The following is a 22,738-nucleotide window of genomic DNA, read 5'->3' on the forward strand; positions in this document are numbered from 1 at the left end:
AAATAGTAAGACAAAGTGATGACTTTTTAGGGTCTTGATTGCAAATGGTTATCATTAGAACATGTTTTAAGGTGTTTTGACTCAAGGTAGACTTGGACATGAAAATCAGAATAAGGCAAGATTTTTTAGGCCACGAAGGTGTTTAGGGATGGAAGAGGCCTATAATGTATGAGATAAAAATAAGATTTTTCTAAAAAAAATTAAAGCAAAGCCACGATTTTTTAGGGTTATATAACATGCTTATCATTAGAACATGCTTTAAGGTGTTTTGACTAGAGGAAAGGCAAATAATCTAGGTTGGACATGAAAATCTATAGAAAACTAGATTTTTGAGATACAGTTAGGATTTTTCTCACAAATACTAAGGCAAATTCACGATTTTTTAAGGTTTAAACATGGTTATCCTTAGAACATACTTTAAGGTTTAAACATGGCTATCCTAACCTAGTATTTATTATACTAAAATCATATGACATAGCGAAGCCTAGGATTATCTCCCCAAGCTCATTTTGGTCTCCATATCCATATCCTTTATGTATCCTCTCATAACTTTTATTATCTTTTCCAACGTGTCCATTCACATCTCCTCCTATAAATATTTTCTCAATCCCTAGTATGCTTTGTATAATACTATCCATATCTTCCCAAAATTGTCTCTTAAGATTTTCTGCTAAGCCGACTTGAGGAACATAAGTAATAATGATATTTATTATCTCTTGGCCTAATACCATCTTGATTTTTATAATTTTATCCCCTACTCTGTTTACATCACCAACGCTATCTTTTAAGTTTTTGTCTACAACAATTCCTACTCCATTCTTATGTTTTTCTTTTCCGGTGTACCTAAGTTTAAATCTTGATTTATCAATTTTTCTAGCTTCCTCCCCCACCCACTTAGTTTCTTGCAGGAAAATTATAGTAATTCTTCTTCTAATCATCGTGTCCACAATTTCCAAGCTTTTACCCGTAAGTGTCCCTGTATTCCAAGTTGCTAATCTAATCCTAGTTTCCAAAACATTAAAAGTTGCAAAAAAGAGAATGCTAGGGTTGCTGAGTGGTGCAACTCCAAAAGATTAATTAAGGAATGAACACAATAGAAGATAAGCCAACAGGAAGGCAGCTTTTGGCACTTATACCATGGATCAAAATGCACACAACAAAGAACGAGTGAGATGCTATGAGAGGCACTGTGGCAGGAGAGGAAGGAGTAGACCTAGAATAATTTGGGCTGAAATAGTAATGATTTGAAAGAAACTCCAACTTTCAGAGGATGTTGCCCTGGATCCTGCAGAAAAGAAGAAGAGGGTTCATGTAGCGGACCGCACCTAGCAAGAGTTAAGGCTTGGTGGCGGTTGTAAATTTTTTCCTTCGGAATCATTTGGCATCCATTCACAAATTTTGATCAATCTAAGGACTCAACAAAGCAATACTACATAAAATGCAAATTTTAAAATTGCGAACTTTTTCAATTTTCCAATATTATTCTTCAGGAGATAGAAAACAATGAGAAAACAAAAGAAAATACGTGTAAAACCTTATACAAGAGAACAGACAGTGCCTTAATCATAAAAAATAAGCAGTTGAGCTTCTCAAAATGGAAATTAGGGCTCCCACCCCTTAAGTAGGAAAGCAAGAGTATCCATCTTGATTACATTCTTTAGTTTTATTTTTAATTATTTCAAATAATAAAAGGTAAAAAGTTTACTCACGTTGGGCAGCTGCCTTCTGCTTCTCTTTAGGAATTTCTTTTCTAATAGAATTTGAGGCCCAGTTCTTGAATACATGACTCAATGCACATAAGAGCAGCTTCACAGGTTGTGAACGTAACAATTGCAAAGTCTTTTCTCTTAGATGAATGGAGATTTCAAGCAAGAACCGCATTTTCAACCTCCCCAAGCTTTTTGAAAAAATCTATAACTTTCTCTTCGTCCCAGGAGAAAGGTATGAATTCCGCAAACACCGACTTCACCTACACAGATGCAAGGAAGCGAGCAATAATTTTTTTCATGAGCAAATAGTCTTAATAAAAATAAATTCAGAAAACAAGTCTATGATAAAAAATAAAAAAAAATAAAAAAATAATTTATAGACTAAGTTTTTTAATACAATTTTAACTAGCCACAACCCAACCTAAATTGGTGCCAATTGTCAACTAAATTTAACTAAGACATGAATATTTTATCCTCCACCACGGCAGCTAAGAAATATAATTAGACAAACCTTTAGCATCTCTTCTTCATCTGGCTCTTTCAGGGGTTCAGCCCAAGCAACTTTTATCTTTAAATGCCTGCCAGATACATCCTTCTTTTGAAGTTTTCTGTAAGCACTCTGAGCATCTCTGTTAGTTTCAAGTTCTAGGAATGCAAGTCCACAATTACGTTCAGGGTTATTCAGATCAGGAATAACTGTAATTTTATCTATTTTCTCAATTCCAATCTCCTGCAAGAGTTTCAGTACCTATCAAGAAAAAATAAGTGTGTCATATGGATCGGTTAATCCTAAAGGAACCTGTTTGAAATAAATTAACGAAAGAAAATCTTACATCTTCATTCTTCCACTTCCTGTCAATGTTACCCAGAAATAGTTTCATTGCCCTCAACAGGTGCCGTGCCACACTCCTTTCCACGAATCTTCGGTAGATTTTCAGAAGAGAAAAATCAAAAAACACATTGTTACCAATTGAATCACAAGGAACTAATAAATTACTAAAATTATGCAGGTCAAGCATGATGGTATGTAATATTTCCCAACATCGACAAATACCAATAAAAAGAAAATAACGAATGAGAATTTTTACACATGATTGCGTGCAACATGGAAATAGACTGAAAAATAAAAAAAACAAAATGCAGATAAATAAACATGAATATTATAGAAATGGAGAACTTCTCCCTATTAAGTGCAGAAACAGGACAAGAATGTGCACAAAATTGAATGATATTCATCTTCACATCTTGACTGACGGTTGTTGCATAATACGAGCTCTGAGACTCTGGAGTTTCTCTGAGAGGACGTAATAGTGTCTGGAGACAACTATCCCTGGCCTCGCCAAAAAATAATAAACCAATGGAGAGGAGAAAATAAAAGGGCCTGTTTAGTTGTGGAAACAGCTCCCATTTTCTATTTTCAGTTTTCTAGAAAATTATAAAAACGACATCTTTTTTTTTAGTTTTTCAAAATTTGTATTAAAAAGGTAGAATACAAAAGATTTGGTTAGTTGCGAAAAACAGATTTCACTTTTCATTTCTAGTCTAGATTTCTAAAGAATTATAAAACCACAGCTTGATTTCCAATTTTCCAAAAAATTACATTAGAAATACAGAAATATGTAAATCAATAAAAAGATGTCTTCAAAATTTCCTATACAAATTAAGAAAATTGGGAAGAAAAAAAGGTGGCCTTTTTGTAATTTCTTGAAAAACTGGAAATAGAAAATAAAAGTACTTTCAACAAGTGAATAGTGCCCAAAGAAAAAAATTTCTTGTTGTTCTCCAGCTTTTTTTACAAATGTTGCAAAACTGAAAAATAAGCTGAATTTTTTTTGTAATTTTTGGGAAACTAAAAATGGAAAATGAAATCTGTTTTCCACAATTAAACAGGCCCTAAATATCTTCAACTATTTTTCATGTATGCTAGTATAATATCCAATAAAAACCCTAGCATACAACATATTTGCCACAAATCCTTAGTGACAAATTGACATTTGACATTCAAGGAAGCAGCAAATCTTCAACTATTTATTCATGTATGGTAGTATAATATCCAATTAAAACCCTAGCATGTAACATATTTGTCACGAATCCTTAGTGACAAATTGACATTTGACATTCAAGGAAGAGAAGCAGCCGTGCCCAAATGATGCCATTTAACATAGTTATATTTTAAAGCAATGTCATTCAAGCTTCTGTCTAATAGAGATTGCCTCAATATTGTGGAACTTGCCTCGCAACTTAGAAGCTAACTTGTAGTACAATCACTGCAGAATATTTTTAAAAATTAATAATTTTTTTTTGTAAAAAAATTATCATAAAGTATCACAGCCTTATCCACCTTACTTTTCAAGAGTAAGATGATTTTGAGGTGTCGTATAACATACCAGATTGCAGCTTAGATTATTTAACTTCAAGTTTTACAATGACATGTGGCACATCGAAGAACATGGTTTGCATTATTAAGCATAACATTTTTGGATCATAAAAGGCGTTGTTTATAAGAAAAAGAAGAAATTATTAAAGGAAAGAAATATTATACAAAGCTAAGGACCAGAAGTCCAAGCATTAAAGAGTTCTACAACAATACAAATGAAAACCAATAAAACTGCTAACAAAATCAATGAAACAAAGAGCGCTACTCATGGTTATGGAAGTGTTGAGCCAATGAAGGAGGCCTGCTCAAGGGGCTTAGCAACAATGCAAATATAATTGTTGCCCACCTCCTTTTTGCTAATGACACTCATTTATTTGTGAGGATGATCCCGAGCAAATCCTCAGTCTCGTATGCATTCTCCAAGTTCAAAGCAATTTCAGGTTTAAAAGTGTAATTGGGCAAAAATGAATTTATTCCAGTGGGATCTAGCGAGAGTGAGTCTCTGCTTACTGGTTTGTTGGGATATAAGTTGTGGGCTTTCCCTATTACTTATCTCAGCCTCACCCTAGAAGCCAAATTAAAGATAAGGATGTTCAGGACCTTATTGTTGAAAGATTTGAAAGAAAACCCATTGGGTGGAAAAGGAATTACATGTCAAAAGAAGGAAGGCTCACGCTCATCAAAAGCACTTTATCCAACCTTCTAATCTACCTTAGTATCTTTTCCCTATCCCCTTATTCAGTAACTAGGAGATTGGAAGGTGTTAAAAGGAGAGTTCTTTGGGGGGACATGAGGAAGGATTTCAAATATCATCTAGCTAAAAGTGGTTAAATGCATAAGGGAGGATTGTGTCTTAAATCTCTTCCCACTTTCAATAAGGCCATCCAGGGGAAATGGCTTTGGAGGTTCGCGAAATAGAAGAATTATTTCTAGAGGGAAATCATTGCTACCAAATACATCCTTCAAAATGGTTGAGCCTCAAAAGGTTTAAAAGGAGCACATAAGGTAGATGTTTATAAATTCATTATGAGAGGATGGGAAAATTTCTTCTCTCTTATCTATTTTTCTTAAAGCTTGATGATATACATGGCTGCCCTACAACCTAATAACTTTTTATGTAAAGTAGCAAACTAGCATGGTATCAAAGTTAGTTTCTAAGAGGTCCTAGGTTCTTGTTGCCTCGTTGCCTGCGTTTATTGTGTAGTGTTTAAAAATGATTGAATTCTCTGAGCTTAGGCTTTTAGGTTGTATTCCCTGAGCTTAGGCTTTTAGGTTAAGTGGTAATCTAACAATTTTCAAGTGAGGAATGAAGAGAATCTATTCTTTTGGCATGATATCTAGTGTGCAAGTCCCAACTCAGCACAAAATACCCTTTTATCCTTAGGCTGGCTTGTGACAAAGTTGCCTTTATTAGCCAGCACCTTGAGCTCTAATCACGGATATTACAGAATATCCCTTGTTAGGAATGCCTTTGACTAGGAGTTTGACAATTTCACGTACTTCTAGGTGGGTTTGGGTCTTGGCAAGTTGGCATCTAAAAACACTACTCTGCTAGCTAAATAGCTATGGCGATTCCCTTTATAAGAATCATACTCTCGCATAAAGTAAAAAGAAGTAAGTTTGGGATGGATGAGAATGGGTGGGATACCAATGCTAATTTAAGATGCTCTTCTTGGAGTCTTTGGAGACCCATTTCTCAGATTTATCCTTCTTTCATCCCACACACTAAACTTGACGTGGGGAGGGGTTCTCATATTTGTTTTTAGAAAGACCCTCAGCTGGAAAATGCACCAATTTCTACTTCTTTCCCACATCTATTTTATCTAGGTTCTAAACAAAATAAAGCCATTTCTTTTTTATTTTTTGTTGGTGAATTGAGTAGTCCTTTGGTTTCCTGGAATCTTCACTTTAGGAGACCTCTTAACGATCTTGATAAAGGTACATATGTTCTTGATCTTTGGACTAGTTAGGTGTGTTTTCTTGCAAATATATATATATATTTTTTTTATTTTTGATTCGTTCCAACTCTTCTTTCTTGCTATACTCTACTATTTGGAAGGCTATGGTTCCCCCTAAAATAAAGGCTTTCACTTGGTTGGTTGTGTTTAATAAGATAAATACCAATAACTTGTTGCAAATTAGGAGACCTATGAAGGCTCTCTCTTCTAATGTACTTGTGCTCTGTTACAAGAACTCTGAGACAACTTCTCACCTTCTTTTGCAATGTGAATTTGCTTGGAGTATTTGGAATATGCTTTTTGGTGTTATGGGAGAAAGTTGGGTTTGTCCTCCCTCGGTGGAAGACTTTTTAGAAATATCTTTTGCAAGTTTTAGTAGAAGAAAGGACAAGGCAACTTTATGGAAGTGTGGCTTTTTCTCAGTATTATGGGGTTTATGGATGGAACATAATAGTCAAATATTTTCTGGGGAAAAATTAATCAGATGTTGGTTTGGGAAAAAATAAAGTATTTGGCCCCTTTGTGGTGTGTCGGGTATGGATTTTTTAAAGAGGCAAGCTTTCAGGAGCAACAGAGATTGGAGGAACACGTTGACTAGATGATTTTTTTTTCTTAAACATTTTCGATGTTCTTTGTTTAGTCTTGGAGTGTCTCAGTTTGCCTTGGGATATTTCTCATTCTCCCTTTTGTAAAATCTCTTTCTATTAATGATATATTTTTTTATCAACATATATATGTATATATATATATATATCAAAAACGGGTGTCCCCGAGCCATAGGCTCACTGCTTCACGAGGGTAAAGGGAGGGTCATCACAGTGTACGCAGCCTTACCCCTACTTTTAGGCAGAGAAGTTGTTTCCATGAATGAAGAGAAAATTTCTAAGATAGCAAAGAAAGTTGGTGGTGGGTTTAAGATGTCTAAAAAGTTGTAAAAAAAAAAAAAAGGTATAAAAATGGTAAAAATGTGGAAACATGGAAAACTTCAAAAAAGGCAAGAAAATATGTGAAAACATGGAAGCTAAATATAGATCCCTTAATAATTTTGATGCCAAATTAGATACGAAAGAAGGAGAAAGAGACATTTAAATTTTCTAGATCTAGAGAAAGAAAGAGCAAAGACTTAGTGTAGAGACCAAAACCCGTATAAGCTGGGTTCGTCGACGAAGGGCTCACGCTCGTCGACGAAGTCCTTCAGAGCCTCGTCAACGAAATTTAGAGACTCGTCGACAAGCAAATACCGAGCGGGTCAAAGAAATATCCGAAACTAAGGCTCAGCGACGAAGGGATGGCTTCGTCAACGAGTTGTGTGGTGGATTCGTCGACGAAGATGCCGCCTCGTCGACGAGTTTGACTCGATCAAAGGCCCTATAAATATCCATTTTGGTTGCTTAGAAGCTAAGTTTCTTCCTAAAAGCTCTTTCTCTCTCTCTCTCTCTCTCTCTCTACCAACGAAATTTCTCTCTCTCTCTAAGAATCTTTGCCGTTCGAAGCCCGTTTCTAAAAACGGAGGTTCCTGCGGGGATCAGAGGAAGAAATTCTACAACTTTAGCGGATCGGATCGTTGTTTTGAAGATTTTCGGGTTTTCCCAAAAATTGAGGTAAGGATCTGATTTCAATTTCGATTATATATTTGGATAGTAGTCGAAATTATAGTAAGATTATGTTCTGTGGTTTTTAGGTTTTGAGGATCCCGGCTTGTCGGTTTGGATCGGTTTCCGTACGTAGTTTCGTTTCGAATTTAAGGTCAAGGGAAATTGATTACAATAGCATTTTTGAAAACTAAACCACTAAAAAACTAATTTATACTTTATATGGATGATTTAACTACTTATTTGCTGAATTCTACTAAGTAGAAATGCCGATTTTACGATTTTTTAATGTTTGGTAAAAACGAGGACTTTGGCGTATGATCTCCAAATGTTACGAAAATCACTTATTTGCATTCATATTGCAATAGAAGATGCTTGAATCCTTTACTTTTCCTTTTAAATGATGTTTACTGGATTTATATCATTTAGCGGATTTTTTGACTAAACTCGTGTGATATATGTTGAAATGGAAATGTATGAATTTTCTATACTATTGATATAGATTATGGGAACGGAGTTCCAATTTGTTATACTGAGTATGTGGAAAACAGAGGCCGGTGATACACCGAACTGTATCAGTGAAACAAAAGAGGTAAACTGAGTGGATAGGCACCGGTTTGAACCCAATATGATTATCTGAAAATGTGGAAATACTGGAATTGCACAGGTTACTATATTTTGCTATAAATTGTATATATGATACTGGAACCACAGCTTGTGACCAAAAGAAGTTGAAATAAACTTTAGTAAAAGGGGTTGAAAGATACTCCAATTCTGGGGTTAAAATAAACTTCTAGGGTTAGGTATCGATGCTGGCAGTACAGTGCAACCATACATGAGAAATCAGTATGGGTACATTAGATGGTCGACCTGCGAGGAGTTAGTAAGCTGTTGGTAAAAATAAACCAGGAGGCGGTCGGACTATAAAAAATGCTCGGCTTTGTCTGCATGAACAGGGCACTGTCAGAGGCAATCAGTGCACAACCCATGCCACGGGATAAACAGGCAAATTGTCATATCAAGCTGGAGGTGTTCTAATAATCATATGCATGATTTAAATACTTGATGTGCAGATAAATGTTCAGTATTATAAACAAATGTTTCAAACGTATGAGTTTGTATGAAAATGTATATATATGCTGAGAGGTATCTCACCCTATTATACAATCTTTGTTTTCAGGTCCATCAGTACATCGGTCATAGTAGCTAAAGGGACTGGGGAGATTGTATTTTGGTTTAGCTTATGTAAGCATTCGAATCATGTATTAAACTTAGATGAAGGTCCTTTCTGGAGGATTGTAATAACAGGATTTATTCTATGTCTGGATTTATGTACTTGTGGATGTATTAGTAAGCTCCAGTATAAGTCTAGCATAAATCCCAATGAATGTTTATGTTTTTGTGCAATATTTACATTGTAATTATGTATGGTTTACACCTGTAGGTCCCTGTTTAGGGCGGGTTGTCTATGTATCTTGAACAAGTACAGGTATTTTGTATTTGAGTTAACGATGTTGGTCCATATAAAGGGCCGGGTCGTTACACTTAGGCAATGTAAAATGAACAAAAAGAGAGTATGATTGTATTGGTTAAGAAAGAAGACAAAAGAAAGAGGGCAAAGTTACTTTAGTAAGTTATTTAATGAAAACCAATTAGAAGGCTTAAAGTTTTAAACATAGAATTCACAATGAGGAAAAGGCTAAAAATATGAGACTTATTCACAAACTTAAAGTTAATGAAATTAATTTGCATTAAAAAAGATTTTAAAAATGGAAAAACAACGGACCGGATAACATTCCAATTGAAATTTGGAAATGCCTAGGTGATTACGGAATTATACAGTTAACTAATTTATTTAACACAATTATAAAAACTAAGAAAAACACTTTAAAATACCTATATACAACAAAATAAAAAAGATATTCAAAATTGTAATAACTTTCGTGGAATTAAACTTGTAAGTCGTACAATAATACTGTAGGAAAGGGTACTTGAACAAAGATTAAGGTCAAAAATGAGGACCTCAGAGAATCAATTTGGTTTTATGCTTGAGAGACCTACTACAGAAACTATATATCTTTTAAGAATATTAATGAAAAAAAAATAGGGAAAAAAGGGGGGCTTGCGTATAGTTTTTATTTCCATTGTGTATGTTGTTTGTAGATAACATTGTCTTGATTGATGAAACTAGGGATGGAGTAGAATCTAAGTTCAAATTACGGAGAGAAACTTCAGAATCTAAAAGTTTTAGGATAAGTAGAGATAAGACAGAACATATGAGATGTAATTTCAGTCATAGTAGAAGGAATATTGGTGAAAAGGTTAAACTTGATGGTCAAGATATAAAAAACACTAGCAAATTTCAAGATTTATTATGCAAGTTAAAGGAGAAATTGAAGAAGATGTAATGCATAGAGTTAAAGCAGGTTGGATAAAATGAAGTGCTTCGAGCGTGTTGTGTGATCATAGAACACCCTTAAAATTAAAAGAGAAGTTCTATAGAATGCCTGTAAGACTTACTGCTATATGGATCAGAATGTTGGGCAACTAAGAACCAACATATCCAAAAAGTAAAAGTTATCAAGATTAGAATACTAAGATGGATGAGAGGAATAACGTTGAAAGATAAATTAAGGAATGTACATATTCATGATAAGTTAGGCATATATCCTATACAAGATAAGGGAGGGATAGCTCAAATGATTTTGGCACTTGCAAGGCTGCAACATAGGTTAAATAATGCCAGTGAGGAGTGAGCTACTTATTGTGAGGGGTAGTAGAGGGGATAGGAATTAACTTAAAATAACTTGAAATAAGATAGTAAGGATTTAATAACCCTAAATTTGTCGAAGGAAATTGGCCATGATCGTGTAAATTGGCAGAAAAGGATTTATGTAGCCAATCCCACCTAGTGAGACTCAAGGCTTGATTTATTGTTATTGAATTAATAAATTTTTACAAATTATATAGCATTCTAGAATTATTTAATGTTCATGAATCCAATTTTCATTTCATAAGGTATGCCTTCACCATAGACTCTAAACCTATGTCATCACACTACAAAGGAACTTCACTTCAATTGATCACCGGTGCAACCAATGATATAAACAATATCTCAAGCTACAAGAGGAAGACTATTGCTTTGTTACTATAGGATCATGGCACTGCTCCTAGTCATCACAATGTCAGTACTAGGAGACCAAGGCAAAAAGTGAATGGCCTATGGCTGCACAATTGAGACACTAATATGAAAGACAACTAAGTTTCAAAACAAAAAGCAAGTACTGACATTGACTAAACTGCAATAGTTACCTAGACGCTCAAGTACTTCTCCAGAGCCTTTCTAGCATCAACTGCTGAAGTATGCAAAAAGGCAAACCCCTTATTTTTTCCTGTTTGGCCCTTCATCACCAACCTCACCTCCACGGCTCCACCACCTTACCCACTTCCTCAAAAACTTTCCTTATGTCTTCTTCTTTTGCATCCTTGTCCAACCCACCTATGAAAATCTGTCTTCCTCCTTTTCCTTCACTCCAGTGCTTCCATTTCCTCACTCAAAACCATTGTTCCAATACCCTTTTCCCTACTCCCCCTAAACCCAGCACCACCATCACAATTGTCCCCTTTTTCCTCCTCTCTCGCACCATCCAAATCCACAATTTCAGCCCATTTTCTAATTGAATCTGCATTACAAACTTCAACTTCCATTGACCCAGGATCACTAGAGTCAAGTATTTTCACTCCCTCCATTGAAACCAAAACTTCCGGGTTAGTGCCTACAGTAGAATTGGCATTTTCAACTTCTTTGGCCGGAACAAAAACAACAGGGTCTGGATTCCCAGCACTGCCATGAATTTCTTCGTTCTCTAATTTTTTATGCGAACTTACAGTAGAATTAAGGTTTTCAACTTCTTTGACTGAGACAGGAATAATGGGGTTAGGGCACTCAACTTCTTTGACTGAAGATTCAACTGCACTCTTTGGCACCTTCTTGAGGATTTTCTTCTTCACCATCTTCTTCACTACTCTCACAGTCTTCTTCACCACAGCTTTCGTCCCCATCGTTTCGGCGCCTGTAGCCTCCTGAGCGGCGGTTTGCCACGATTCCCCTGCGTTGAGCAGGCTTCAATGGCAGGGGTATCCCCAGCTAGGGTTTTCTCAGGGGCATTTTGTTCGCCATCTTCGGCATTGTCACCGGGCGGATTTGACTCAGTGATCAATTCGCCATTTCCAACTATTTCAGGAGAATTTCTAGCGGCGCATTCAGTAGAGGTTAAAGCTGGGGTCTGAGCAGCATCTTCCGCTCTAACTTCGCCGGCAGCGACGGATTCAGCGGCTAGTTGGGGACAAATCGATGAGGCGATTTCAGGGGATGTTACGGGCGCCTCGGAACGATCTCCGACGGAGTGCGGATGGTAGTAGTAGAGGGTGGAGCTTCACTGCGCCAATCGGCGGTGGGGGTGCTGTTGGCTCTTTTGGCGGTTGCCCTGGGGCGGCCCCCTTGTGATGCCTTTGGAGGCATTGGCTGGATGCGTGTGCCGACTGCGGGGTGGGAAGCTCTCTAATGAAAGGTTTTAGGTGACGGTTGGAACAAGTTTTTCGAAAAATGTGATAAATTTAATTAGTAATGGGTAATAAATACCTAATTATTATGAAAAATATAAAAGAGATATTTTGTATAAGACCAATTCCAAATCATCTTATAATTCCTCTCGAAGTAGTAATGTTTTTTATCTCATTCAACCATGGAATAGACATAGTCAAATCAGGTAAATCTCTATTTTTTTTTATATATTTTATAACACGTTATCAGTACAAGATTCTAACTATTTGAGATATTTATTTAAATTTTATTTAATTTATTTCTTGTAAGTTTTATTTCACAAAAGTATAATATTCTCCATAAGAGAATATATTTTTTAATGTTTAAAGAGTACCAATCTCTAGAAGAGATTGTAAGATAATCTTCCTGAAAAAGGTTATATATTTAGATATCTCATCTATATATTTAACCTCTCGAAGAGATAGACCTCCTAAAGAGACTATATATCTAATTTATACAAGAGATAGTAAATATTTACCTGCTGAAGAGGGTATATTTTTAACCTCCCGAAAAGATGTTAAAATTCTACCTTTTAAAGATGTAAGATGTTTGTCCTCCATATGAGATACTATATTTAGCCTCTGGAAGAGGTGGTAAATTATTTCCTAATTTAATATTGTAAATTAGAATCATACTCTTAAAAAGTACAAATTGAGAAAAATAATATGATTTTCCAGAAGAAACATATTTAAGTACCTCGAAATGGTGAAAATAATATTATATTATTATCTCAATTTTATTTCAATTTTTACATTTTGTTTTCTAAATTGCTTTATTATTATTAATTTATTCAGATATCGAACCTAAGTAAAGTTGAATTTGTTCCCATTGGTATCAAAGGTAACAATTATTTTATCATGGATTCTTAAAGTTGATATTCATCTAAATGAAATGAACTTGATAAACACTATTTTAGATGAAAATACTGCATCCCTGCAGCTGTGCGCAAAAGTTATGATCTTTCTCCGTCATCATTTAGATGTCGTCATCATTTAGATGAAAAATTAAAGACTGAATATCTCACTCTTAAAGACTCACTTATCCTATTATGAAATTTAAAGGATAGATTTGACCACAAAAAACTGTAATTTTACTAAAAGCTCAATATGAATGGTTGCACTTGAGGTTATAAGACTTTAAAATAGCGAGCGAATATAACTCAGCTCTACATAAGATTAGCTCGAAGTTAAAACTATGTGGTGAAAATATTATTGATGAATACATGCTTAAAAAAACTTTTTTTATTTTTCATCCCACTAATATGCTCCTGCAGCAGCAATATAGGGAGAGAAAATTTACTAAATTTTCTAAACTTATATCACGTCTTTTTATTGCTGAGCAAGATAACAAACTTTTGATAAAAAATCATCAAACTTGTCTAATTGGTTTTACCTCATTCCCTAAAGTGAATATAAATACATCTCGTGGTATAGGACGAGGTTGCAGGCATGGTCGTGGGGATGGTCATGGTCGTGATCGAAATAATCACTAGCAACGATGTGAGGCTGCAATCCCCCAGAAGAAGGATAACCCCCAGAAGAGGGATGACCCCCAGAAGCGGGATAATGGTCAAAATCAGCGACCCAGACAACATGAAACTGAATGTTACAGATGTGAAAAAAAATGTCATTTGTCACATGCTTGTCGTACGCCTAAACACTTGGTAGATTTATACTAAACCTCTATAAGAGAAAAGGAAAATAGTAAATAAGTAGAAATAATTTTTTTTGATTTTCTTACAAATCAAAACAAAAATAATGATGCAATATTTTAAGATATAAAGTATGCAAAATTTGGATTTAAATAAATAAACTATCATTTCCATTATTATTATTATTATGATCAATTATAATAATGAGTTATTATTATTTTTATTGTTTCTGGGAAGAAACAAATTTTAGAAAGACTGTCAACTTTATCTTCTGGATTGTATTATACAAAGATTAAAAGAGTTGAATCATATAATGTCTTGCACTAGAAATCCAATGACCCAAAGTTATTTACATTTTGGCATAATCGTCTTGGACATCCTGGAGATATAATGATGCAAATAATCATTGAAAATTCACATGGTCATCCACTAAAGAATCAGAATATTCTTTTATCAAATGATTTCATGTGTACTACTTGCTCGCAAGAGAAATTAATTGTCAAACCATTTGTTTCAAAAGTAAGTCTTGAATCTCCTAGTTTCTTACAAAGAATTCATGGTTATATGTGGATCAATACATCCATCATCTGGACCATTTAGATATTTCATGGTCTTAATTGATGCATCTACTAGATGGTCGTATGTTTATCTACTTTCTACTCATAATATTGCATTTGCTAGACTTCTTTCTCAATTTATTAGATTACGAGCTCATTTTCTTGATTATCCAATTAAATCAATTCGTTTGGATAATGCTGGTGAATTTATATTTCACTCTTTTGATAACTATTGCATGTCACTTGGAATAGATGTGAACATCCCATTACTCATACCCATACACAAAATGGTTTAACTAGGGTTTGGGTTTAGGTGTTTAGGTTTTAGGGGTTTTGTTTTAAGGTTTTGGGTTAATAGTTTAGGGTTTAGGGTTTAGGGTTTTGGATTTGAAGTTTAGGGTTTAGGGATTAGGGTTTTAGGGTTTAAGGTTTAGTGTTTTAGGGTTTAGGGTTTAGGTATGGGGTTTTGGGTCAGTGTTTAGGGTTTAGGATTTAGGGTTTTGGGTTTCGGATTTGGGGTTTAGGTGTTTATGTTTTTGGGTTTAGGTTTTAGGGTTTAGGGTTAAGGGTATAGGTTTAGGGTTTAGCGTTTTGGATTTAGGGTTTAGGGTTTATGGTTTACGATTTTAGGGTTTTGGGTTTAGTGTTTAGGGTTTAGGGTTTAGTGTTTAGTATTTAGGGTTTAGGGTTTAGGGTCTATGCTTTAGGGTTTTGCCTTTAGGGTTTAAGGTTTATGGTTTATTGCTTAGGGTTTAGTATTTAGGGTTTAGGCTTTAGGCTTTAGGGTTTTGGGTTTAGGGTTTTAGGTTTAGGGTTTAAGGTTTTGGGCTTAGGGTTTGGGGATGGGTTTTGGGTTTAGGTGTTTAGGTTTTTGGGTTTAGGGTCTAGGGTTTAGGGTTTAGGGTTTAGGGTTTAGGGTTTTTTATTTAGGGTTTAGAGTTTAAGTTTTTGGGTTTAGTGTTTAGTATTTAGGGTTTAGGCTTTATGCTTTAGGGTTTTGGGTTTAGGGTTTAAGGTTTAGGGTTTAGGGTTTAGTGCTTAGGGTTTAAGGTTAGGGTTTAGTGTTTAGGGAAGGGTTTTGGGTTATAGGGTCTATGGTTTAGGGCTTACAGTTTAGGGTTTTGGATTTTGAGTTTAGGGTTTGACGATTTTGGGTTTAGGGTTTTAGGTTTTAGGTTTAGGGTTTAGGGTTTAGGGTTTAGGGTTTAGGGTTTAGGGTTTAGGGTTATTGATTTAGGGTTTAGGGTTATTGATTTAGGGTTTAGGGTTTAGTGTTTAGGGTTTAGGTTTTAGGTTTTAGCGTTTAGAGTTTAGGGTTTAGGGTTTAGGGTTTAGCATTTAGAGTTTTGGATTTAGGGTTTAGGGTTTAGGGTTTAGGGTTTAGTGTTTAGTATTTAAGGTTTAGGGTTTAGGGTTTTGGTTTTAGGGTTTAGGGTTTAAGGTTTAGGGTTTGGGTTTAGGTGTTTTTGTTTTAGGATTTTTATTTTAGGGTTTACGATTAATGCTTTTGGGTTTAGGGTTTAGGGTTTGGGATTTAGGGTTTAGGGTTTTAGGGTTTAGGGTTTAGGGTTTTAGAATCTAGGGTTTAAGGTTTAGGGTTATTGTTTAGGGTTTAGGGTTAAGGGTTTGGGGTTTAGGGATTTAGGTCTTCGGGTTTATGGTTTAGGGTTTAAGGTTTAGATTTTAGGGTTTAGGGTTTTGGATTTTGGATTTAGGGTTTAGGGTTTAGTGTTTAGTGTTTAGTATTTAGGATTTAGGGTCTAGGCTTTAGGGTTTGGCTTTTAGGATTTAAGGTTTAGGGTTTAGGGTATAGGTTTAGGGTTTAGTGTTTTGGATTTAGGGTTTAGGGTTTATGGTTTTCGGTTTTAGGGTTTAGGGTTTATGGTTTTCGGTTTTAGGGTTTAGTGTTTAGTATTTAGGTTTTCGGTTCTAGGGTTTAGGGTTTAGGGTTTAGGGTTTGGGTTTAGGTGTTTAGGTTTTAGGGGTTTGGTTTTAAGGTTTTGGGTTAATAGTTTGATAATTAGGGTTTAGGGTTTTGGATTTAAAGTTTAGGGTTTAGGGATTAGGGTTTTAGGGTTTAAGGTTTAGTGTTTTAGGGTTTAGGGTTTAGGTATAGGGTTTTGGGTTAGTGTTTAGGGTTTAGGGTTTAGGGTTTTGGGTTTTGGGTTTAGGATTTAGGGTTTAGGTGTTTATGTTTTTGGGTTTAGGTTTTAGTGTTTGGGGTTAAGGGTATAGGTTTAGGGTTTAGCGTTTTGGATTTAGGGTTTAGGGTTTATGGTTTACGGTTTTAGGGTTTTGGGTTTAGTGTTTAGGGTTTAGGGTTTAGTGTTTAGTATTTAGGGTCTATGCTTTAGGGTTTTGCGTTTAGGGTTTAAGGTTTATGGTTTAGGGTTTAGGGCTTAGGGTTTAGTATTTAGGGTTTAGGCTTTAGGCTTTAGGGTTTTGGGATTAGAGTTTTAGGTTTAGGGTTTAGGGTTTAGGGCTTAGGGTTTAAGGTTTTGGGTTTAGGGTTTAGGGATGGGTTTTGGGTTTAGGTGTTTAAGTTTTAGGATTTAGGGTCTAGGATTTAGGGTTTAGGGTTTAGGGTTTAGAGCTTAGGTTTTTGGGTTTAGTGTTTAGTATTTAGGGTTTAGGGTTTAGGGTTTTTGATTTTGAGTTTAAGGTATGGTTTAGGGTTTAAGGTTTAAGGTTTTAGGTTTTAGGGTTTAGGGTTTAGGGTTATTGATTTAGGGTTTAGGGTTTAGTGTTTAGGGTTTCGGTTTTAGGTTTTAGCGTTTAGGGTTTAGGGTTTAGGGTTTAGGGTTTAGCATTTAGGGTTTTGGATTTAGGGTTTAGGGTTTTGGGTTTAGGGTTTAGTGTTTAGTGTTTAAGGTTTAGGGTTTAGGGTTTTGGTTTTAGGATTTAGGGTTTAAGGTTTAGGGTTTGTGTTTAGGTGTTTTTGTTTTAGGATTTTTGTTTTAGGGTTTACGATTGATGCTTTAGGGTTTAGGGTTTGGGATTTAGGGTTTAGGGTTTATTGTTTTAGGGTTTAGGGTTTTAGAATTTAGGGTTTAGGGTTATTGTTTAGGGTTTAGGGTTTAGGGTTTAGGGTTTAGGGTTAAGGGTTTAGGGTTAGGGATTTAGGTTTTCGGGCTTATGGTTTAGGGTTTAAGGTTTAGATTTTAGGGTTTAGGGTTTTGAATTTTGGATTTAGGGTTTATGGTTTAGTGTTTAGTATTTAGGATTTAGGGTCTAGGCTTTAGGGTTTCGCGTTTAGGATTTAAGGTTTAGGGTTTAGGGTTTTGGGCTTATGGTTTAGGGTTTAGGGTTTAAGGTTTAAGGTTTAGGGTTTAGGTTTTTAGGTTTAGGGTTTTTGATTTAGGGTTTAGGGTTTAACGTTTCGGGTTTTAGGGTTTTGGGTTTTAGGGTTTAGGGTTTAGGTTTATGGTTTAGGGTTTAGGGTTGTTGGGTTTAGGGTTTAGGCTTTCGGGCTTAGGGTTTAGGGTTCGGGCTTAAGGTTTGGACTTAGGGTTTAGTGTTTGGGGTTTAGGGTTTAGGTTTTAGGGTTTTTGGTTTAGATTTATTGGGTTTAGGGTTTAGGGTTTCGAGTTTTGGGTTTACTGTTCGGGCCTAGTGTTTGGGCTTTGGGTTTTTGGTTTTGGGTTTTTAGGGTCAAGGGTTTAGGGTTTTTAGGGTCTAGGGTTTAGGGTTTAGGGTTTAGGTTTTAGGGTTTAGAGTTTGGGGTTTTGGGTTTTGGGTTTGGAGTTTGGGTGTTTAGGTTTTAGGGTTTAGGTTTTAGGGTTTAGGGTTTTGGATGTAGGGTTTAGGGTTTAGGGTTTAGTGTTTAGTATTTAGGGTTTAGGGTTTTGGGTTTCTGTTTTAGGGTTTAGCGTTTAGGTGTTTAGGTTTTAGGGGTTTGGTTTAGGGTTTGGGGTTTTTAGGGTTTAGGGTTTAGGGTTTAGGTTTTAGGGTTTAGAGATTGGGGTTTAGGGTTTTGGTTTTCTAGTTTAGGTGTTTAGGTTTTAGGGTTTAGGATTTTGGGTTTAGGGTTTTGGGTTTAGGGTTTAGGGTTTAGGGTTTAGGTTTAGGGTTTGGGTTTTAGGGTTTAGGGTTTAGGGTTTAGGTTTTAGGGTTTTAGGGTTTAGGGTTTTGGATTTAGGGTTTAGGGTTTAGGGTTTAGGGTTTAGGGTTTAGTGTTTAGTATTTAGGGTTTAGGTTTTCGATTTTAGGGTTTATGGTTAAGGGTTTGGGTTTAGGTGTTTAGGGTTTAGGGGTTTGGTTTTATGGTTTTGGGTTAATAGTTTAGGGTTTAGGGTTTAGGGTTTAGGGTTTTGGATTTAAAGTTTAGGGTTTAGGGATTAGGGTTTTAGGATTTAAGGTTTAGTGTTTTAGGGTTTAAGGATTAGTTATAGGGTTTTGGGTCAGTGTTTAGGGTTTAGGGTTTAGGGTTTAGGTGTATATGTTTTTGGGTTTAGGTTTTATGGTTTAGTGTTTAGGATTTAAGGTTTAGGTTTTAGTGTTTAGTATTTTCGGATTTGGGTTTACGCTTTAGGGTTTTTCGTTTAGGGTTTAAGGTTTAGGAGTTAGGGTGTAGGGCTTAGGGTTTAGGGTTTAGGGTTTAGGGTTATTCGGTTTAGCGTTTAGGGTTTGGGGTTTAGGGTTTTGTGTTCGGGCTTACGGTTTGGACTTAGGGTTTAGGGTTATTGGGTTTAGGGTTTAGGGTTTCCGGTTTAGGGTTTAGGGTTCGGGCCTAGGGCTTGGGCTTAGGGTTTAAGGTTTAGGGTTTTTAGGGTCTAGGGTTTAGGGTTTAGGGTTTAGGGTTTAGGGTTTAGGGTTTAGGATTTGGGGTTTAGGGTTTGGGGTTTAAAGTTTTGGGTTTGGAGTCTAGGTGTTTAGGTTTTAGAGTTTACGTTTTTGGGTTTAGGACTTCGGGTTTAGGGTTTAGGGTTTAAGGTTTAGGGTTTAGGGTTTTCGATTTAGGGTATTGGGTTTATGGTTTAGGGTATTATGGTTTAGGGTTTATGGTTTACGATTTAGTGTTTAGTATTTAGGGTTTTGGGTTTTGAGTTTTGGGTTTAAGGTTTAGGGTTTAGGGTTTTGGTTTAAGGTTTAGGATTTAGGGTTGAGGGCTTAGAGTTTAGGGTTTAGGGTTTTAGGGTTTCGGGTTTAGGGTTTAGAATTGGGGTTTCGGGTTTAGGGTTTTTGATTTTAGGGTTTAAGGTTTAGGGTTTTGGTTTTAGGGTTTGGGTTTTAGGGTTTAGGGTGTACGGTCTAGGGTGTAGATTTTTAGATTTAATGTTTATGGTTTAGGGTTTAAGGTTTGGGGTTTAGGGTATTGGGTTCAACGTTTAGTGTCTAGGGTTTAGGGATTAGGGTTTAGGTTTTTAGGGTTTAGTGTCTAGGGTTTAGGGTTTAGATGTTTAGGTTTATTGCTTTAGGTTTTAGGGTTTAGGGTTTAGGGTTTAGTGTTTTCGATTTAGGGTTTAGGGTTTAGGGTTTTTGGGTTTAGGGTTATGTTTTTTAGGTTTTAGGGTTTAGGGCTTAGGGTTAGGATTTAGGGTGTAGTGTTTAGGATTTTGGGTTTAGGGTTTAGGGTTTAGGTGTTTAGGTTTTAGGGTTTAGGTCTTAGGGTTTTGGGTTTAGGGTTTAGGGTTTGGGGTTTCAACTTTAGGGTTTTGGGTTTATGGTTTAAGGTTTAGGGTTAGGGACTTAGGGTTTAGGGTTTAAGGTTTAGGGTTTAGGGTTTAGGTTTACAGGGTTTAGGGTTTTGGGTTTAGGGAAAGGGTTTAATGTTTTGGATTTGGGGTTTAGGGTTTAGGTTTATAGGGTTTAAGGTTTTGGGTTTAGGGTTTAGGGTAAAGGGTTTTGGGGTTTTGGGTTTAGAGTTTTAGGTTTTAGGGTTTAGGGTTTATGGTTTAGGGTTTGTAGTTTTCGATTTAGGGTTTAGGGTTTAGGGTTTAGGTTTTAGCATTTAGGGTTTAGGGCTTTGGGTGTAGGGTTTTGGATTTTGGATTTAGGGTTTAGGGTTTAGCGTTTAGGTTTTATTGTTTAGTATTTAGGGTTTAGGGTTTAGGGTTTCGAATTTAGGGGTTGGGGTTTAGGTTTTGGGTTTGGGCTTAGGTGTTGGTTTTGTTTTTAGGGTTTAGGGTTAATGGTTTAGGGTTTTGGGTTTAGGGTTTTGGATTTACAGTTTAGGATTTAGGGTTTAGGGTTTAGGGTTTAGGGTTTAGTGTTTTACGATTTTGGGTTTTAGGCTTTAGGGTTAGAGTTTCGGGTTTAGTGTTTAGGCTTTAGGGTTTGGGCTTTAGGGTTTAGGGTTTCTGTTTTTAGGTTTTAGGGTTTAGGTTTTAGGGTCTATGGTTTAGGGTTTAAGGTTTTGGTTTTAGGGTTTAGGGTTTTGGATTTAGGGTTTAGCGTTCAGGGTTTTGGGATTAGGGTTTTGTGCTTAGTATTTTGGGTTTAGGCTTTAGGCTTTAGGATTTTTTCGTTTAGGGTTTAAGGTTTAGGATTCAGGGTGTAGGGCTTAGGGTTTAGGGTTTAGGTATTATGGTTTAGGGTTTTGGGTATAGGGTAATAGGGTTTTAGGTTTCAGGTTTAGGGTTTAGGGTTTAGTGTTTAGGGTTTTGGATTTAGGGTTTAGGGTTTAGGGTTTTGTGTTTTAGGGTTTAGGGTTTAGGGTTTTGGGTTTTAGGGTTTAGGGTTTAGGGTTTAGGATTATTGGGTTCAGGGTTTAGGGTTACGAGTTTTCGATTTAGGGTTTAGGGTTTAGTATTTTGGGTTTTGGGTTTAAGCTTTAGGGTTTTTCGTTTAGGGTTTAAGGTTTAGGATTTAGGGTGTAGGGCTTAGGGTTTAGGGTTTAGGGTTTAGGGTTAAGGTTTAAGGTTTTGGGTTATACGATTTATGGTTTAAGGTTTAGGGTTTTTGATTTAGGGTTTAGGGTTTAAGGTTTTTTGTTTTATGTTTTAGGGTTTACAGTTTAGGGTTTTAGGGTTTAGGGTTTAGGGTTTAGGATTTACGATTTAGGGCTTCGGGTTTAGGTTTTAGGGTTCGGGATTAAGGTTTGTACTTAGGGTTTAGGGTTTAGGGTTTAGGGTTTCAGTTTTAAGGTTTTTGGTTCAAGCCTAGGGCTTGGGCTTAGGGTTTAGGGTTTAGGGTTTTTAGGGTCTAGGGTCTAAGGTTTAGGGTTTAGGGTTTAGGGTATAAGGTTTATGGTTTATGGTTTAGGGTTTAGGGTTTGGGGTTTAGTGTTTTGGTTTTGGAGTTTAGGTGTTTAGGCTTTAGGGTTTAGGTTTTTGGGTTTAGGGTTTAGGGTTTACGGTTTAGGGTTTAGGGTTTCGGATTCAGGGCATTGGGTTTGTGGTTTAGGGGATTATGGTTTAGGGTTTACGGTTTAGTGTTTAGTATTTAGGGCTTAGGGTTTTGTGTTTAGGTTGTTCGATTTAAGGTTTTGGGTGTAAAGGTTTGGTTTTAAGGTTTAGGATTTTGGGCTTAGGGCTTAGGGTTTAGGGTGTAGGATTTTAGGGTTTAGGGTTTTGGGTTTGTGATTTAGGGTTTAGGGTTTAGGGTTATTGGGTTTAGGGTTATAGGGTTTAGGGTTTAGGATTTAGGTTCTAGGGTTTCGGTTTTAGGGTTTAGGGTTTAGGGTTTAGGATTTAGGGTTTAGGGTAATAATTTTTAGATTTAGTGTTTATGGTTTAGGGTTTATGTTTTTAGATTGTAAGGTTTAGGGTTTAGGGTTGAGGGTTTAAGGTTTAGGATTTACGGTTTACGGTTTGGGGTATAGGGTTCAGGGTTCAGGGTTTAGTGTCTAGGGTTTAGGGATTAGGGTTTAGCGTTCAGGGTTTAGGTGTTTAGGGTTTAGTGTCTAGGGTTTAGGGTTTAGGGTTTAGGTTTTAAGGTTTAAGGTTTAGGCATTTGGGTTTTTGGGTTTAAGTTTTAGGGTTTAGGGTTTAGGGTATAAGGTAGGTTTCGCCTTTTGGATTTAGGATTTAGGGTTTAGGGTTTACGGTTTTAGGGTTTAGGGTTATGTGTTTTTAGGTTTAGGGTTTTAGAGTTTAGGGTTTAGTGTTTAAAGTTAGGGTTTAGTGTTTAGGGTTTAGGGTTTAGGGTTGAGGGTTTAAGTATTTTGGTTTTAGGGTTAAGTTTCGGTTTTTGGGTTTCGGGTTTAGGGTTCGAGCTTAGGGTTTGGACTTAAGGTTTAGGGTTTTGGGTTTAAGGTTATGGTTTAGTATTTAGCGTTTAGGGTTTAGGGTTGAGGGTTCAATTCTTTGGGTTTTAGGGTTTGGGTTTTAGGGTTCTGGGTTTAGGGTTGA

The 22,738-nt window shown here is 36.1% G+C and overlaps 1 protein-coding gene across 1 annotated transcript; it reads right to left on the minus strand.

The window, feature by feature from the left end:
* Window positions 1-1,444: 1,444 nt before the first annotated feature.
* LOC131159903 (uncharacterized) lies at window positions 1,445-11,088 on the minus strand. Its single transcript, XM_058115125.1, has 4 exons — window positions 10,949-11,088; window positions 2,543-2,630; window positions 2,221-2,457; window positions 1,445-1,969 (listed from the first exon to the last, which is right to left on the minus strand). The coding sequence occupies exons 2-4, from the start codon at window positions 2,588-2,590 to the stop codon at window positions 1,865-1,867; spliced, it is 390 nt and encodes a 129-aa protein (XP_057971108.1). The 5' UTR covers window positions 2,591-2,630; window positions 10,949-11,088; the 3' UTR covers window positions 1,445-1,864.
* Between the last annotated feature and the right edge of the window lie 11,650 nt (window positions 11,089-22,738).

Source organism: Malania oleifera, chromosome 7, assembly GCF_029873635.1.
Source record: "Malania oleifera isolate guangnan ecotype guangnan chromosome 7, ASM2987363v1, whole genome shotgun sequence".
NCBI classification, from domain to species: domain Eukaryota; kingdom Viridiplantae; phylum Streptophyta; class Magnoliopsida; order Santalales; family Ximeniaceae; genus Malania; species Malania oleifera.

Bases quoted from the DNA above. Each gene is read 5' to 3' on its own strand.
- LOC131159903 (XM_058115125.1), bottom strand. From the start codon at position 2,590: ATGAAACTATTTCTGGGTAACATTGACAGGAAGTGGAAGAATGAAGAT. The intron at 2,458-2,542 runs GTAAGATTTTCT...TTTTCTTGATAG, and splicing joins GGAAGTGGAAGAATGAAGAT to GTACTGAAACTCTTGCAGGA. The intron at 1,970-2,220 runs GTTTGTCTAATT...GCATCTGTGTAG, and splicing joins ATGAAGAAGAGATGCTAAAG to GTGAAGTCGGTGTTTGCGGA.